This window comes from Salvelinus sp. IW2-2015, unplaced genomic scaffold (assembly GCF_002910315.2).
Source record: "Salvelinus sp. IW2-2015 unplaced genomic scaffold, ASM291031v2 Un_scaffold4453, whole genome shotgun sequence".
In the NCBI taxonomy this organism is placed as follows: Eukaryota; Metazoa; Chordata; class Actinopteri; order Salmoniformes; family Salmonidae; genus Salvelinus; species Salvelinus sp. IW2-2015.
In genome coordinates, this window is record NW_019945723.1 from 56,388 (window position 1) to 75,629 (window position 19,242).

Below are 19,242 nucleotides of genomic sequence, written 5' to 3' on the forward strand. Positions count from 1 at the left end.
AGCCGATGGTCTTGGATGTCTACTGGCAGGACTATGTCTCGCGCGACTCGGGACATCCGCTAGTGGGCGTCCCAAGTATGGATTCGCCTTAAAGTCTTCGTGGAGAGTGGTAGAGCGGAGAAGTAGAAAGAGAAGCAGCTGGACAGAAGAGGGAGAATAGGAACAATTCGGAGACCGAGAGTATGATGGGTAGGATTCTAGAGGATGAGGTACGTAGGACGAAAGAAAAGGTCTGCATAGGTAGAGCGAATAGGAGAGGGGGAGGAGAAGCAGTAGAGAGGGAGGGAAGGGAGTTTGAAGTGAGGGGTGGGAGGAGACTGAGCAGGAACGAGGAGGGAAGAATAAGATGTTAAGAGGGGAGGGGAGCCCAGACTAGAGAAAAGGAGAGGAGAGGAGAGCGAGTAAGGAGATGTGAGCATTCTAGGGAGGGAAGAGGAGAGGAGCGTCTAGATTGAAGATGGGACGCTGTACGGAAGGGAGTGGTAAGTGAGAGCAAGGAGATACGGTGGAGTAGGACCGTGAATCAGAGAGTGTAAGAGCACATAGAGGCACGAAGCATTCATACAGGAGCAGGAGTACCGAGCCTATCCCACTGAGAGCCCATTGATCGAGGATTAGGAGCACTATAGTAGGGGATCGGCCGGTAGGAGGATGAGGGAGCTCTAGGTGCTGGGTGAGTCGAGGAGGTACGAGTGGAGGCGACTGACCTGCTAACTGAGTAGTCAAGATTAAGAGGCGCCTATCTAGGAGCTCCAGTGGATGACGTGTGGAGGAGTGATGGCAGCGTACCATGGAGTCCAGGCAAGATGGAGGGAGGTGGTTGGTGGAATTATGAAGTTGCCTCGGCGCCTATACCCAGTGCGCATCTAGGTGTGGGCTAATTCACTTCACATGGTCTTCCTTTCTAAATGGTTTCAGGTTAGGATAGGGGGAAGGTAAACTGTTCCTGATCTGGTCCTGAGTGTGGGAGACGCGTTAGAGTAAATTTCAGTACCCCACCTGGTCGGAATGTAAAGGTATCCCAACTGAATAGATTCTAACTATAGATGTTCGATTATAATCGTATACTCCTTGTGTACTGAGATTCACATCTATGGCTTCCGTTACACATTCTGATCTCGTGGAGTATCACATCGCTGTGTTATTATATATTATGGGGTGACATGGAATCACTGTCAGGTCTGAATAAGAGCTGTTTAGAGGGTTGTCGTCAAAAGCAGGTACTGTGATAAGTAGGGTGTAAAGATTAGGACAACCCTGTCCCGCTAGAGTAGAGTCGTGTCTGTCCCCCCCCTTTATTGGGCTCCCCATGGCTGCCTTAAGGCTCGACACTCTCTGAATTAGTCGGGTCGGGGGTGAACCTGAGGAGTTGATGACCCTGCGGGGCCGCTTGCGGGTGGGGTAACATGATCAGTGGGGTGACTGGGCCATGGTGAAGGAGGGGGGTTCAGTTCCCTGTGGAGGGGCAACGGGGTCAACGGTCCTGAGATGCACCGAGACCGCCATCAAGTTCTGGGCCTACCGGACAGGTGGAGTGGAGCGGGACTGGAGCCACGACAACTGTAACGCACTACACTACACTACACTATACTAAGCTAATCACTTCTACCTTACACATATCTAAACACTAAACTACATACACTACACTCACATCTACACTACACCATACTACACAACACTACACTACTAACACACTACACTATTCACCACTACACACTACAGTACCTACACGCTACGACTACACTACACCAATACTACACTCACTACACTACACTACAGTGCACTACCCTACAGTACACTACCTACACTACACTACACTACATACAGCACACCACATTACAGTACACTACAACTACCTAAGTACACTACCAATGCTCTCTACACTACACTAATCCTACAGACCACAGTACAGTAACATCAGGACTACACTACACTACAGTAAACCACAACCACACCTACACACTACCACACCAATACTATACATATATCTTATAGCACATTAATAGTCTATAGGTAGTCTATACTACACCTACATAACCTCTTCCTCTCCGTCTTCCCCTCTTCTGTCATTGTCTTCTCATTCATGTGGGTTAGCTCTCCATCTCTTCCGTTCTATCGCCTTATCTGACTTATCCTCTCTGCCTCCCTTATCTTGTTCTTCCTCTTTCTCTCTTTTCATCGCTTCTCCTATTATTGACTTTCTCTGTTCTTCCTCTCTCCTATATTCTCTCCTCCCTCCATCTATCCTCTCTCTCTCGTCGTGTTTGTCTCTTACTTCTTTCTCTTATTCTCTCTCTCTCTTCATCTTTCTGTAGATCTCAAGAGGTGGATGAGTGCGGCAGTAAAGGAGAGGGACCTCTGAGGGTTCATGAGAGGTTTGTAGCTGGGTCATTAGCAGGAGCTACCGCTCAGACAGCCATCTACCCTATGGAGGTTAGAGCACACACCTCACATTCAAAAATACACACACATACACACACTAAAATACACATAAACACACACATTAAAATACACATACACACACTAAAATAATGTACACACAAACACAGTAAAATACACACGAAAATAAACCATTTACGCATGCACTCCAGCACACACACACACTCAAAATACACACATTCACACACTTGTATCACACACATACACTGATGTGGAAAACATTATTTCTTCCAAATGCACTAACAAACTCTCCTCCTCCCTCCCTCCCTCCCCCTCCTCCCTCCCCCAGGTCCTGAAGACTCGTCTGACTCTGGGGAAGACAGGCCAGTACACCAGTGTGTTAGACTGTGCCAGACAGATCCTCCACAGGGAGGGCATCATGGCCTTCTATAAAGGATACATACCCAACATCATAGGCATCATACCCTCGCTGGCATTGACCTCGCCGTCTATGAGGTGTGTTGTTGTGTGTGGGGGGGGGAGAATGTGGAGGTGTGTGGGGGGGACCACATCACTGATGTAGTTGTAATGTCTCTCTCCCCTCCCTCTCTCTCTCTCCCCTCCCTCTCTCTCTCACCTCCTCTCTCTCCCCTCCCTCTTCCACCCTCTCTCTCTCTCTCCGCCCCTCTCTCTCCCTCTCCACTCTCTCTCCCCCTCTCTCTCCTCCTCTTTTCACCCTCTCTTCTCTCTCCCTCCTCTCCTCTCTCTCCCTCTCTTCCCTCTCTCTCCCTCTCTCTACTTCCTCTCTCCCAGACTATGAAGAATGCGTGGCTAGCGAGGCACACAGATTCAGCGACCCAGTGTTTTCGTGTTGGTGGGGTGTGGAACCATGTCCAGTACCTGTGGTCAACTAGCCAGTTACCCTCTGGCTCTGGTCAGGACACGCATGCAGGCACAGGGTGAGACAGGGGAGGTGGGGGGGTAGGGGTGTGTGAGAGGGGGAGGTGGGGGGTAGGGTGTGTGAGAGGGGGAGGTGGGGGGTTAGGTGTGTGTGAGAGGGGGGGTAGGGGGTAGGGTGTGTGAGAGGGGGAGGTGGGGGTAGGGGTGTGTGAGGGGGGGGTGGGGTGTGTGAGAGGGGAGGTGGGGGGGAGGTGTGTGAGAGGGGGAGTGGGGGGTAGGGTGTGAGGGGGAGGTGGGAGGTAGGGGTGTGTGAGAGGGGAGGTGGGAGATAGGGGTGTGTGAGAGGGGGGTAACAGTAAACTGACATTTATCTACCTGTCACTTTTCCCCATATGTGCATCGCTCTCTCTCCTCTCTCTCCCCTCGTCCTCTTCCTCCATCCTATCCTCCTCCCTCTTCTTCCTATCCTCCTCTCCCTCCCTCCTCCCCTCTCCTCTCCTCCTATCCTCCTCTCCCTCCTCTCTCCTCCCTCTCCTCTTCCTCCTCTCTCCTCCTCCAGCCTCTGTGAAGGGCGGCCCTCAGCTCTCCATGCTAGGTCTGTTCCAGAACATTGTGACCCAGGAGGCGTGGCCGGCCTCTACCGGCATGCCCCCAACTTCCTGAAAGTCATCCCCGCCGTCAGCATCTCCTACGTAGTTTATGAACACATGAGGAAAGTCCTGGGGTGGAGAGATCTCCTACGTAGTTTATGAACACATGAGGAACGTCCTGGGGGTGGATAGATACATGAGGCAGGGAGGGCAGGAGGGAGGGAGGGAGGGAGGAGGGAGGGAGGGAGGGAGGATATCATAGATGCCTTGGAGAGAATAGGTGAAAGAGGGAGGAGGGAGGGAGATATCATAGATGCCTTGGAGAGAATATAGGTGAGGGAGGAGGGAGGGGGAGGGAGGGAGGGAGGGAGGAGGGAGGGGTGGAGAGATACAGATGAGGGTGAGGAGGGGGGTGGAGAGAGGGGAGGGAGAGAGATATCATAGATGCCTTGGAGAGAATAAGGTGAGGGAGGGAGGGAGGGATCGTAGATGCATTTGAATGGGGGAGAGAATGAGGTGAGAGAAGGGGAGATAGAGAGAGAGGGGGATGGAGACGAGACAGACCAATGTGGGTGGCAGCTATGTGCTTGTTGCATGACCACGCCTAAAGACACAGTGAGAGGAGACGGAGGGAGGGAACGAAGGAGGGCGAGAGAGAAAGGGAGGAATGAATAAAATAACGGAGAGAGACATCTCAAGTCCTGCACCCAAGTGATGTCTAACCGTGTGGAAGCTTTGTGGTTGCAAGTGTCAACATGGTTTCTATGACAACACGTGTGACGTTTTACATGGCCTGCGCTGCATGTGGAGGTGTTTCTGGTTTTGAAAACTAGCCGTCTGGCTTCTCTACTACTGAGTTGGGRTTTTCTCTCGCTGCATTAACAACGGGTGAGGACATGTTTGACAACTAACGGTGCTTCAAGACTTTGACCAAAAACGAAACCCTTTACCAGTTCACTACTGACAAAACCTCAAGAGAAGGATCACAATATGACTTTTTCCCCCCGTGAATCTTTAGGTGGAGAATAGAGAAATCTCTGCGATAGGATGACACCATCTCCATGCTGTTGTGTGGTTGGTTGGTCCTGAAGTAGGAAGTGATACGCCACTGGAACCTTGGAACCACCAGGACTTCTAGAACTTTTCATATTGGAACCAGGGTGACTTGAGAACTTTACACAATGAAAAAGGACCCGTAGCAATCTACCTCCCATGACTCATCGTAGGTGGAAGAAGAGGACGAGGAAGAGGAGAAGACGAGGTGTTGAAGACCTGCTTTCGATGATCTGAAAGGATTGGGATGTGCTTGTGGACACAGGATTTAAATAAACCTCTGCCTATGAGATTATTCTGAATGATAATGCTGTGAGGACATGTTAGACAGCCGGATGAGAAACAAACACARTAAACCCTGTACTGTATTTAGCGTTGCAAAGTTTCAGTAACTTTCCCTAAATTCCCAGATTTTACAGAAATCCTGGTTGGAATTTTTCTGGAATCAGACAGGAATTTGCACAAAATCCATAATCATCCAACCATGTTTTAGAAAACCTGGGAAATTGGGGGAAAATGACTGGATTTTGCAACCCTATATTGAAACTTGAGTTTTTTTCTGAATCCAAGTTACTGTTAAGCTTCTTTTTCAGCGTGGTAAATTTCAACAAAGAGTTTTATCAAGAGTTTTATTAAAGTATGTAAATAGTTAGAGATGCATGGTTTAATCAAGTGCTGAAGCCAATAGAACACAGCCACGCGCTGATGTCATCGCGATGATGATACGACTCAAAGGTGGTGCCCCTTTTACGTGTGTGTCAGTGTGTGTGTGTGTGTACAGCGAGTATGTGTGATTTTTGTCTCACACAAAGTATTATAAAACTCCAGAATGCCAAATCAACCAAACTGCCAAGATTGTGTTATTTTTCCTCCCTCTGTATAACTTCCATATTACTACTGTGTATTTATTTAGTGGCTGTATGTGTATGAGGTATTATCATAACAATGACTTCAATATGATTCCGATGACTTCAATATGATTCCAATGACTTCAATATGATTCCGATGACTTCAATATGATTCCAATGACTTCAATATGATTCCAATGACTTCAATATGATTCCAATGACTTCAATATGATTCATGATTATTACTTGTGAGCTGATTTATGAGTTGAAGCCTACGGATGCGGCCCAAATAGAACCCTATTCCCTATTCGGTGCACTAAAAAGTAGTGCACTATATGGGGAATAGGGTACCATTTGTGCAGCCTACTAGATGGGGGGTTCTGTTGTGAGTATTGTGAATGGGGGACATATACCATGCACAAGAGAGCCTTGATCTAAAGTAATGCTATGGTGAGCTTTCATCAGAAGAAAAGTACTGATTGAAGTTGCTGTTGGTCTGGTGTCATTATGTATYAAAATATATATTGTGATGTCCCAAATAGCCCGATATTACCTATATAGTGCACTACTTTAGACCAGAGACCATTGCCCCTATACTTATTTGTTATTTGTATTGAACTAGGCAAGTCAGTTAAGAACATATTATGTTTTTACAGTGACGGCCTACCCCTCCCCTAACCCAGACAACGCTGGCCAATTGTGCACCGCCCTATGGGACTCCCGATCACAGCCGGTTGTGATACAGCCCGGGATTGAACCAGGGTCAGTAGTGACGCCTCTAGCACTGAGATTCAGTGCCTAAGACCGCTGCGCCACTCGGGACCAAAAAATATATAGTTATCTACTTTAGACCAGAGACCATTCACACTATATAGTACACTACTTTAGACCAGAGACCATTCCCCCTATATAGTGAACTACTTTAGACCAGAGACCATTCACCCTATATAGTACACCACTTTAGACCAGAGACCATTCCCCCTATATTGTACACTACTTGACCATTCTTCTGGTCAAAGTGTGTGCACTATATGGGGAATAGGGTGCCATTTGGGACACTGGATTGGACAGTGGTATGTCTATTAGCTAACATAAGTAGCTAGGTCACTAATATTTAAATGACATGGCTAAATGTTGTTAGCCTGGGTGCAAGTCTGATTTAACTCCTTATGGAATTGTCATGCTGTTTGGCTTGACAATGGAGTAGGCAAAATAACAACAGATCTGGGACCAGGCTAATATTTATAGCAAAGGTACCAAAAACGAACTCAACGTGTCAGCTTTGTGCTTTCGTCTGTGTTTCGACTTTTGAGAAATATGCAAGGTTGATGGTGAGTGTTTTACGAGCTGAAAGAGCAATTGTTGCCCCCAAATGGGTATTGGTGGTTACAAACGTCAATCAATAATGAAAGGTTGTTTCTGTAAGCACATTGGTCAACTTGACCATTCTTCAAACTCCGATTGGCTCTTCAAAAAGCGCCTACAGATGATTGGTCGAAGCTGAACTGTCAATCAAGAATCCCCTGCCTTGGTCAATAGGACCTACGTTCGAGTCAGTAAACCAGTAAGATTTGTGTCTATATTCTTCACCGCCTCCTTCGCAATCACCGATTGGTTACTTTAGGAGGGAAGACTGCTAGAGGTTTGATGCCCACCTTCTGCGCCCTCCCCGCATTTCGCCTTTCTCATCTTCCCGCTTCTGCGCAACTCTGCTCGGCCTAACTACCTGTCCAAACCCCCCGTGTGTGTCTGTGTATTTCCCCAAAGAGCAAGCAGCATGTCGGACTACGGCTCACCCGGGGCCGGAGCGGGCGCTGGAGGCAAAAAAGATGCTTTCGCGGACGCCGTGCAGCGAGCCAGACAGGTAAGGTCGGAGTAAGGATCTAGCGAGACTGGGGCACTGAACCAAGCCAGTCTGTTGTGTGCGCTAGCTACGATGCTAGGCTAACTAGCTAGCTTGCAACGAGGCCGTCGATGGGTTACTCGAATCGATGGGACCGACCGGCTTGGTGTGTGGGTGAAATCAAAATGCGAAAAACCTAGAATTGAACATCATGTTGGTGTACGCATGTGTGGGTTTGTTTTTAATATTAGCTAACGTTAAACGTTCGCGTTCGGTACCACTACAAGTGTACGCTAGCTAGAGTGCTACTGTTAGCTGGTTAGGCTAGCTAATAGTGTTCTCGGCGTGCGTGGCGATGCTTTCCTTGTTCTATCTAGCTACGCTAGCAGCTAGCCAACAAGCCTAAAACACCGATTTCTAGCGTAACGTAACTAGTTAGCAAACACTAACGTTACCGTTGGTGCCTGGATAGCAAACTAACTAATGTTGGTGATCACAAAAAGCCCTCAATTTATATTCCGGTAGACCTACCATTTAGTGAGTAGTTAACTAGTTAGGTATCAATCATTTAACGTGGTTAGCGTTAGCCTTAAGTTGGTAACTAGCTAGCGTCAGTAGACTATCACAAACTTAAGGTCGTAGCTAGCTAGTTCAATAACGTTAACTAATGATGTAGACGTTTCCACATGGAACCTGCGATGCAAACTTTTCCAAAACAGTCAAATTTTGTCGGCCAATGTTTGCAACTTGCATAGCTAGTGGGACACAAACACGCTCTATCTAGTGTTAACGTTAGCTACTGCCGACATGTCTGTGATACGAATTAGGCCAGTATCTCCAGACGAGATCCTCTTATCCCAGTCTGAACTAACCCCGGGCGTAGAAAYTAACTACRTAGGGCTGCTTCTCAAATGGCACCACAGGGCTCTGGTCAAAAGGAGTCCATTATAGGGAGTATAGAGTGCTGTTTGGGATTCAACCCAGCTATTGTGTAATAAAGGGATGCGGGAGGGRACATGGTTTGTGTAGAGGTGATATACTTGGGCAGCTACAGATCTAGGATCAGGTTACCAGCTCCAGATTCAAACCCGGGGAAGATTATAAAAAACGTATCTTGGGCCAACTTCATTCTCCTTAGGAGCTCACACAAWGCATTTGAATGGGYTACTTGTTTTACCCAAGTCTTGGCCATATACCTRATGCTGTGTGTGTTCCCTAGATTGCAGCTAAGATRGGAGGAGATGCTGGACCTCCAAGTAACAATGGAGGAGGAGGAGAGGGCTTCCCGTTCCAAACACTGAAACGCTCTCTGGAGGATGGAGGTAGGAGACCAGGGGAGGGCAACACATGGAGTAYTACACACAGAGGAAAACCGAGACAGTGGGGAGCACATATACACTATGTACACACAGAGGATCATGTTTCTGGAGCCTTYCTTCGGGTGGTATTGAGGTGGATGTTTTTCCTGTTTTATCAGACCAACCAGATGCCAAGAAGATGTCTTCCCAAGGGGACAGAGACTCAGCCACTGCTTTGTGTACGTATACCGAACAGACAATCTCTTGTCTCTGCCTATCCTCTCACATTCATCAGTTGCTTTCTATTGGTTGGTAATGCATTACTCTTCCCTGTAGCTATCGGAGCTCAGCTCGCTGCCCTGTCTCAGCAAAGGTATTAATAGAAGGCCATTTTTTTCCTTTTTGGCTGTCTTGTATATTTTGCAGTGTTCGATTCCCAGGTGTTTTGGGCTTGTTATGAAGGTTAAGCATTCATTCCTCCTTTCTCTCCTTTCTCCCTCATTTCTCTTCAGTGTCAGACCCTCCACTATGACAGAGGAGTACAGAGTGCCAGACGGCATGGTCGGACTCAGTGAGTACACACACAGTATCGCTTGGGCTCACACAGAGAAGCTGTTCACACATACTCTGATYAYATGACCTCACGGCTTGTTTCTCCACAGTCATTGGTCGAGGGGGCGAGCAGATCAACAAGATCCAGCAGGACTCGGGCTGCAAGGTCCAGATCGCTCCAGGTGAGCAACTAGGTGCTCACATCTCTTTTTATATACTACCTCTACTATCTCAGCATGCAACCCAGATGGCACCCTATTCCCTATATAGTGCACTACTTTAGACCAGAGCCCTATTCCCTATATAGTGCACTACCGTGCACTACCTTTGACTGGAGCGACAGCCATTATTATGACAGATAAAATTGCACTGCGTTGGGTTTAGAGCTCACAAAGGCATTTTGCTGTCCTTGTGCACGTGACATTAAAACGAGAAACTATACGGGACTGCTTTTGACCAGGACCTTGAGCAAATATAGTGCCCTACTTTGGACTAGAGCAATGACCTTTTAGGGACTACTCTAGCCAGTGCCCTGGTCAATAATAGAGCATTACATTTGACCGGAGCATATGCCTTTATAGTGCACTACTGTTAGTGCACTACTTTTGACCAGGGCCATGGCTCTGTTAGTGCACTTTTGTAACTAATAGGGTCCAATGGGATCGTTTGTAGTGTGCCAGTGAGACAGATTTTGTTGTTGATGTACTTGTTGATGTTTACTGTTGTTTGTGTTTCAGACAGTGGTGGCATGCCAGAGAGGAGCGTCTCCTCACAGGAAACCCTGACGCCATCGCGTAAGACATTTACACTAAGCCTGTGTCCCATAGGCTCTGGTCTAAAGTAGTGCACTACATAGGAATAGGCTCTGGTCTAAATAGTGCACTACATAGGGAATAGGGCTCTGGTCTAATTTAGTGCACTATATAGGGAATAGAGCTCTGGTCTAAAGTTGTGCACTATATAGGGCCCTGGTCTAATTTAGTGCACTACATAGGGAATAGGGTGCCTTTTGGAAGTATCCCTTGTAGCTGTGTGGCACATTTAGGGTTCGATAGTTTTTCCTGGTCGTTTGATCTCAATTGGACAACCTCTGGGCACTGGCATAGGGGCTATGTTAGAAGTATATCTGATCATGACACATCTCTAACTACTTCCCTCCCCGTCGTTTCCTCCTCTTCAGGAAAGCCAAGATGTTTCTGGATGAGATTGTATCTCGGGGGCGGGGTGCTCCTTCCTCCTCTTTCCACGAGTCGACCAATGGGCAGAGTGGCTCCATGCAGGAGATGATGATCCCAGCTGCAAGCCGGCCTAATCACGGCAAGGGAGGAGAGACCATCAAACAACTACAGGTTAGACACACACAAGGGAGAGAGACCATCAAACAACTACAGCTACTAATATAATGGGAGAAGTACTAGGAAACCAACACTATACATAAGTCATGTCTGCTAGATGGAGATAGATGGATATATATATCTCTTCCCTGTAGGAGCGTGCTGGAGTAAGATGATCCTCATCCAAGATGGTTCCCAGCCACCCAACATGGACAAACCCTGCGCATCATCGGGACCCCTACAAAGTACAGGTAAACTCCCCTGCTGCACGTACTGCGTACACCACACGCCCCTCTCACGTACTGCGTACACCACACGCCCTGCTGCACGTACTGCGTACACCACGCACCCCTGCTGCACGTACTGCGTACACCACGCGCCCCTGCTGCACGTACTGCGTACACCACGCGCCCCTGCTGCACGTACTGCGTACACCACACGCCCCTGCTGCACGTACACGCTGCACGTACACCGCACGCCCCTGCTGCACGTACTGCGTACACCGCACGCCCCTGCTGCACGTACTGCGTACACCGCACGCCCCTGCTGCACGTACTGCGTACACCACACGCCCCTGCTGCACGTACTGCGTACACCACACGCCCTGCTGCACGTACTGCGTACACCACACGCCCCTGCTGCACGTACTGCGTACACCACACGCCCCTGCTGCACGTACTGCGTACCTGGATATGGGGCTGGTTTATGTCTGATATTGTCAGGTAGTCCTGGCTGACTGATCAATTTGTCTCTTTCCCTCTCTCTCTCTGCAGCAAGCCAAGGAGCTGGTGAATGAGATTCTGAGAGAGAGGGTCACGCTGCTTTGGAGACAGAAACAATTTTGGCAACCAAATGGGGGAGAGGAGGTGGTGGTGCGGAGGAGGAGGCATGGATGTGAGTAGGATCTTTGTTTATGAGATGGATTGAACTTGATTCTAGTTGGAACTCTGGGTTTGACAGGTTGTGGAGGTCAAACTCACCCAGGTGCTTCACTCTGTGTTCACTCCACCTGTTCCCTTCCCTAACACCATGGCACAGGGAAGGCAGCCCTGAGGGGTTCAACCCATAGAATTAGATGGACTAGAACGTTAAATAGAACGTCTGACAGTGGCGTCATTGACTTGATTTGAGAATGCTCGTTCTAAGTCTATGATTAAACGTTCTAGAGTTCCAGCCGGTAGAATGACTGTGGCGTTGCAGCTACGTTCAGTAACAACCCTCAATAGAACTCTGTTGAAGGTCTTTGCATCATCAGTATCGTGTGTTTCAGTTTGGCCAGATGCCTTTTCCTCATTGTGGTGTCTCTTCATTGGCCAGGTGCCGGTGCCCCGCCACTCTGTGGGAGTTGTGATTGGTCGAAGTGGAGAGATGATCAAGAAGATCCAGGCAGACGCTGGAGTTAGGATACAGTTCAAACCAGGTGACGATCACTACTTCCTGCTACGGAAAACTACCATCTGTTCTTGTTCAGCTAGTCCCTGTATCTCCCTTTAAACCCTGCTTCAGTTGTATAATCACTATGGTAACTCTCTCCCTCTTTTTGTTCTCTCTCCCTCCCTCCCCCTCTCTCTGTCAGATGAAGGTACATGATGTATAAGACTCAAACCACACCTACAACAGATTTAAAATATTTCTATCATAGGAAACATTGGTATTTTATCATGGAATGTTTTACACGTGATCATAGGTCCAGAAAAACACACTGAACTCAGACCTCCTGGCATGTGTTAGTACCACAACATTTAAATCAACACTTGACTGTGGAGCGAACCTGGGCATGTTCAGTATGGCCCGCCGTAAGAAAACGGTTTGCAACTGGAAACTCCAGTCTGTTGTTATTGGACAAGTCCAGGTAGCGCCTTCCCGTTTTGACCCTGCTTCAGTTGAGTGTTATGATCCGTATGGTAACTCTCCCTCTTTGCCCTCCCCCCCTCTCTCTCTCCCTCGGTCAGATGAAGGTACAGGACTGTATATGAAACTCAGACACCACACACACACTTAACACACAGCAGATTCAAGTGTTTCTATCGGGTCAGAAGGGCATGTTAGTTAACCTCATCTTAGAGGTGCCAATATGTTATGGGACAAGTCCAGGTAGCAACTTCCTGTCTTGACCCTGCTTCAGCTGATGTTTGTGAACAGTATAGTAACGCTCTCCTTCTTTTTTTCCCCTCACTCCCTTCCCCCTCTCTCCCCCTCAATCCCTTCCCCCTCTGTCAGATGAAGGTACAGGACCGTATAAGAGAAACATTTTGACTGGAACCTTCTATTGGTTGAAACGATGATCATTATGATGACTCCTTTCGCTCGATCTCTTTCTTTCGCGCGATCTTGTGCTTCCCTCCATCTTTCTCTCGTTCTTTCGATCGCTCTCTCCCCTACCCCTGCTCTCCCTTCCCCCTCCTCCCTCCTCTCTCTCTCTAGATGACGGTGCAGGTCCTGATAAGATAGCCCACATCATGGGCCCTCCGGACCGCTGTGAGCACGCTGCCTCCATCATCAACGAGCTGCTGCAGAGCATCAGAGTCAGGGAGGACGGAGGACAGGGGTACGTACACTACCACTGCAGGCTTACACATGGGAGGCTAGGTGTTCAAGGGGTTACACATGGGAGGCTAGGGGTAGGGGTTCAGAGGGTTACACATGGGAGGCTGCAGGGGGTACATGTGGGGTGTGAAGGGAAGTGGTACTAGATGGCAGGGGACACCGAGTTAAATATAAGATGGTGCAGGGGTATGGACAGGATATTTTCTGGTCTTGAGAAGGAGAGATGTCTTGAAGGACATAACTAAAATGTCTACAGTGCCTTGCAAAAGTATTCCCCCCCCCCCCTGGCATTTTCCTATTTTGTTGCATTACAACCTGGAATTTTATTTGTATTTCATGTAATGGACATACACAAAATAGTCAATTGTTGATGTAAATTTAAAAATAACTTATTAAAAACTGAAAAGTAGTGCGTGCATATGTATTCACCCCCTTTGCTATGAAGCCCTAAATAAGATCTGGTGCAACTAATTACCTTCAGAAGTTACATAATTAAAGTCACCGTTGTGCAATCTGAGTGTCGGATTCTTCCCATCCGAAGCCGCTCAGAACAGTTTGTGCAATATTCTGACATTTTGGGCGTTCGACATCACTTCCCTTCATTAGTCAACAGTAGAGATTCTTCACTTCCTTCATGTCACAGTAGAGATTCTTCACTTCCTTCGTAGTCGACGAGATTCTTCACTTCCTTCGTTAGTCAACAGTAGAGATTCTTCACTTCCCTTCGTTAGTCAACAGTAGAGATTCTTCACTTAAGTGTTGTCATTCAACGATAGACTACTCGTTTTCGGCACATTTTTTTCACTTGCAAAATACACACAAACATCTTAGTTGGATGCAACTCAGATCTGCTCTGCAAAAATGTCAATTTTAATGAACAATTTTTTGAGTTCTTAGATTTATAGCAGATATTTTGAGGAAGTGTATAAATGCTACGGAGTTTCCAAATGGTCAAATAGTACTACTGGCCCTTTTTGTGGTTTTCAAGCGAAGGTCTTTAAAAGGTCCTATGCGAGCGCGGTCCTATGCGTGCGGATGTAACCAATGTGATATGGCTAGCTAGTTAGCGGTGGTGCGCGTTAATAGCAATTCCCCTTGCTCTGCCGCCGCGGCTTTTGTGGCGCGATGGCTAACGATGCTTCGAGGGTGGCTGTTGTCAATGTGTGCAGAGGGTCCCTGGTTCGAGCCCAGGTAGGGGCGAGGAGAGGGACGGAAGCTATACTGTTACACGGATGCCTTTAACTGTGTCTCCCTCTATCTTCTCCAGGGTCCCCAGGTCCACCTGGCACGGGGGGGATGCCTCAGGGTGGCCATGGCAGGGGGCGAGGCCAGGGCAACTGGGGCGGTCCTCCGGGAGGTGAGGTTACCTTCTCTATCCCCGCCACAAATGTGGCCTGGTGATGGTGCGCGGTGGCGAGAACGTCAAGGCCATCAACCAGCAGACGGGGGCTTTCGTGGAGATCTCGCGTCAGCCGCCGCCCAACGGTGACCCCAACTTCAAACTGTTCATCATCAGGGGGTCCCTCAACAGATAGATCATGCCAAGCAGCTCATAGAGGACAAGATCGAGGTACGGGAGACACGTGTCAACACACCCAGTGTATCATTTAAAAGTCCCACATAAAGTGTAAATGGAATGAATGGTTTCCCCTCTGCCCCTCTAGGCTCCTCTGTGTCCTCTAGGGGGTGGTCCTGGTGGACCTGGTCCTGCTGGTCCAATGGGCCCCTACAACCCCAACCCTTACAACCCAGGGCCTGGTGGCCCCGGAGGACCCCCGCAGTAAGTATGCACACCTACAACCCCAACCTGATAATGCAGGGTCCCACACACACACACACACACACACACAGTAGATGAGCACCTACTGGACATGAAGGACCAGTCCCTGTCCCAGGCTAGTGCTACTGGACATGAAGGACCAGGTCCTGTCCCAGGCTAGTGCTACTGGACATGAAGGACCAGGTTCCCTGTCCCAGCTAGTGCTATAGCACCTACTGGACATGAAGGACAGCGTTCCCTGTCCCAGGCTAGTGCTACTGGACATGAAGGACCAGGTTCCCTGTCCCAGGCTAGTGCTATAGACCTACTGGACATGAAGGACCAGGTTCCCTGTCCAGGCTAGTGCTACTGGACATGAAGGACCAGGTTCCCTGTCCCAGGCTAGTGCTACTGGACATGAAGGACCAGGTTCCCTGTCCAGGCTAGTGCTACTGGACATGAAGGACCCAGGTTCCCTGTCCCAGGCTAGGCTACTGGACATGAAGGACCAGGTTCCCTGTCCCAGGCTAGTGCTACTGGACATGAAGCACCAGGTTCCTGTCCCAGGCTAGTGCTATGCACCTACTGGACATGAGGACCAGTTTCCCTGTCCCAGGCTAGTGCTACTGGACATGAAGGACCAGGTTCCCTGTCCCAGGCTAGTGCTACTGAACATGAAGGACCAGGTTCCCTGTCCCAGCTAGTGCTACTGAACATGAAGGACCATTTCCCTGTCCAGGCTAGTGCTACTGGACATGAAGGACCAGGTTCCCTGTCCAGGCTAGTGCTACTGAACATGAAGGACCAGGTTCCCTGTCCTAGGCTAGTTTGCATCGCTACAGTTTGTTATACATCTATGCACATAAAAGAAAGGGTCTATGTTAGTGCGGTGGAGCAGCTCTCGATCCCCCTTTGCTGTTGAGGGATTTTTATGGCTCAAAATGTTTGATTTGTAACACCGTTTGTCTCATGTGTACTTTGTATGTGATTCACATTTCTTCCTCTGAATAAAATAAGGCCACATGTTAGTTAAAGCCAATGGGTGTGATGCGTTTTGGTGTGTTTGACTTAGATATGAAGTGTCTAATCGTTCTCCACTCTCTCCAGTGGCGGCCCCCCAGGTGGTCATGGTTACGGGGCCCCTCAGGGCTGGGGCAACACCTTCCAGCAGTGGCAGGCCCCTGGAGGGCCACACGACCCCAGTGAGTAGACACGGCTTCATATACACTGGTCTGGAACTCCATCAGGCACTTTCCCTCCTCTGGTCAATCAATTTTTCCCTGTCATCAACACTCTTTCCTCTTTTTTACCTTCTCGTTTCCTCTTTTACCTTACCCTCTTCCTCCCTTTCAAACCTCTTTCTCTAATCTTTCCCCTCCCAGATAAGGCAGCGGCAGACCCCAATGCAGCGTGGGCAGCCTACTATGCGCAGTACTACCAGCAGCAGCCAGGRGGCGCCATGCCGGGACAGGCCCCCAACGCCCCAGCAGCCGCCCCAGTCCAGGCAGACCCCTCCCAGGCAGCCCAGACCCCTGGAGGCCAGCCAGACTACACCAAGGCCTGGGAGGARTATTACAAGAAGATGGGCATGGGTAAGATCATCGCCATGGTTATGATCATCGCCGTGGTTATATTGACTTTACAATGACATGTCCTATAGTKCAATAATCAATAACAATATATCACTAGAAACAAAACACACAAGAAATGATAGCGGATACATTTAGTAAAAATAAACTACTAGATAATCGCAGTTGGGTCGGCGCTTGCAAAACGGCGGCCATCTTGATCCAGAAGACATCCTGTAGTACTGTCCCGTCTCCAGACAGTTCAGGAGATCCTGTGTGTTACTAGAAAAGGACTGAAAGGTCTTCACACTGTATAGAGTCCTTATACATGCCACCTTTTTAATGGACACTTTTCATCCAGAAGATGTCAGATTTATTTCTATAGATGTGTATAAGAGACAGGTATAGAGTCCTTATACATGCCACCTTTTTAATGGACACTTTTCATCCAGAAGATGTCAGATTTATTTCTATACAGCAGAATTGTGATAAACACTATTTTCTTGTCCAAGATGTTGATCTTAAAATCTGATCCACTTTCCCTCCGTCTCTCTCCTCAGCCCAGCCCGGTGGAGGTGCTGCAGCAGCGCCGGCTGCAGCTGTAGCCGGGGGAGGAGCCGGAGGACAGCAGGACTAYAGTGCAGCCTGGGCTGAGTACTACAGGCAGCAGGCGGCCTTCTACGGCCCTGGAGGGGCTCCGGGACAGGCTGCCACCCCTCAGCAAGGACAACAGGTAAAACACACACCCACCCCTCAGCCAGGACAACACGTCACACACACACCCACCCCTCAGCCAGGACAACAGGTAACACACACACACCTACCCCTCAGCCAGGACAACAGGTAACACACACACCCACCCCTCAGCCAGGACAACAGGTAACACACACACACCCACCCCTCAGCCAGGACAACACGTCACAGAAATCTGGGAACACTGGACAGTTACTTTAACTTCTCTCTACACTCTCATTCTCTCTATGCCAGGCCCAGTGAACCAAATCCAGCCAGTCTCCAGCCTGTCAGACGCATGGACCGGGAGGACTGTCTCTTCACTGCAGCAGCAGACACATCCCATCCAGCTCTCTGGACTTTTTAAATGTTTTCTTCTGGGTTTAAGTCGTAATTCAAAAAATGTCTAGTTTTGACGGAAGCAAAACCTTAATTCCCTCCCTCAAATACACTCCCAGTACCCCTCCCTCTTATCCCAGTACCCCTTCTTCCCTTCCCCTAAAAATTCCCCTTGTTTTTCTTTTCTTTCTTTTTTACAAAAACTGAAAAATAACAAATTCTACAATTTTTGCTGATGAAATGAACAACTTGGTAGGGTTGTTTTTCCTTTATGTTCCCCTGTCCTCACCCTGCACCCCTACAGTATCTGCCTGTCCTCACCCTGCACCCCAACCCCTACAGTGTCTGCCTGTCCTCACCCTAACCCCTACAGTATCTGCCTGTCCTCACCCTGCATCCCAACCCCTAGTGTCTGAGGTGAAGGGGAAGAAAGGAAGATAGTAAAGAGCTCCGGCTCATAGGCCTAGCTAATACCCATCTGTAAAATACATGGACTCGCACTTCTCATTTGTTTGTTTTCCTGAGGAATAAACTGTCGTCTAGCAGTACTTTGGAGTATAACTACTAATATTCAGCATCAGTTTGTAAAAACGAGTTGTTTTTTTGCAAGCAAAAGGATATTTTTTTGCTTTTAGGCTTATTTTCATTTTAATTAACGTCTAGTTCAGTTAAAACATTCCTGTGTTGATGACGTAGCAGCATTTTTCCCCCTCCCCCCACCCACATAATTTTACTTAGTTCATATTTTTCAGTAACTAAAGGGTTGGCCTGGGTTTGTGTGTGACTGACTGTGTGTACAAGCGCCTGTTTCTAAGGATGCTTGCTACAGTGTGTGCCTGCCTGTTATGTTGGTTATTTTGGCACAGTTTGTGTCCCCAAGGCCCCGTCCCCTTGCTGACTTCAGATCAGATTGCTGCATCATCAGATGGGATGCCTTTTATTTTATTTTTCCTCATGTTCCAAGAAGTCGTGTTATATGTTGTATGCTGTTTTTTTTTGTTTTTTTTTACTTTTTACTGCTTGTTTTTAAAAACTTCAATAAAAATAAGTATTGAGATATTTGGTGGATTGTATGTTTTGTTGCACATAGTTTTAAATTAAGTCAGAGGTATGACTAAAGTATTAGCTTCAGCAAGAACACTGCTATACTTATGTTCACTACAAACATAATTTGTGACAAAAACAATCATATTGTTCACCCTGTAACCAATCACATGCCGAGAGATTTGTTTTACGTTCATATATGCCAATCGGACTGCTCCCACGATGATCGAGAACCAATGGAGAGCCATGGGTCGGAGATGGTAGGCAGGGCGTAGTGAACACTACGGCGGAAAATGGCGCCCAGCTCGAAAACGGAAAAGGAGGTAACAAACAAACGCAGAGAAAACACAAAGAACATGTCGTCAAGCTTCTGAATCGTGGAAAGGTATGCAACAACTAGACAAGAGAATGGCACAAGCATGGTTTTGACGAAGAATGAGAAGTCGCAGGTTCAAT

General features: G+C 48.2%; 1 protein-coding gene and 1 pseudogene across 1 annotated transcript; both read left to right on the plus strand.

Annotated features, from left to right (window-relative positions):
• Nucleotides 1-204: 204 nt before the first annotated feature.
• LOC112077311 (mitochondrial adenyl nucleotide antiporter SLC25A23-like) lies at nucleotides 205-4,060 on the plus strand (annotated as a pseudogene).
• A 3,281-nt stretch (nucleotides 4,061-7,341) lies between these two features.
• On the plus strand, nucleotides 7,342-18,801 carry LOC112077312 (far upstream element-binding protein 2-like). The gene is given in 25 exon segments (XM_070441639.1): nucleotides 7,342-7,634; nucleotides 8,833-8,935; nucleotides 9,091-9,150; nucleotides 9,248-9,284; nucleotides 9,424-9,482; nucleotides 9,574-9,645; nucleotides 10,201-10,227; nucleotides 10,230-10,257; nucleotides 10,644-10,812; nucleotides 10,953-10,962; nucleotides 10,965-11,025; nucleotides 11,027-11,048; nucleotides 11,571-11,608; nucleotides 11,610-11,691; nucleotides 12,115-12,234; nucleotides 13,227-13,345; nucleotides 13,396-13,397; nucleotides 14,621-14,722; nucleotides 14,725-14,862; nucleotides 14,865-14,914; nucleotides 15,009-15,124; nucleotides 16,211-16,305; nucleotides 16,486-16,695; nucleotides 17,232-17,404; nucleotides 17,659-18,801. Coding segments are annotated over 25 exon segments (1,989 nt in total). The 5' UTR covers nucleotides 7,342-7,547; the 3' UTR covers nucleotides 17,668-18,801.
• The last annotated feature ends 441 nt before the right edge of the window (nucleotides 18,802-19,242 follow it).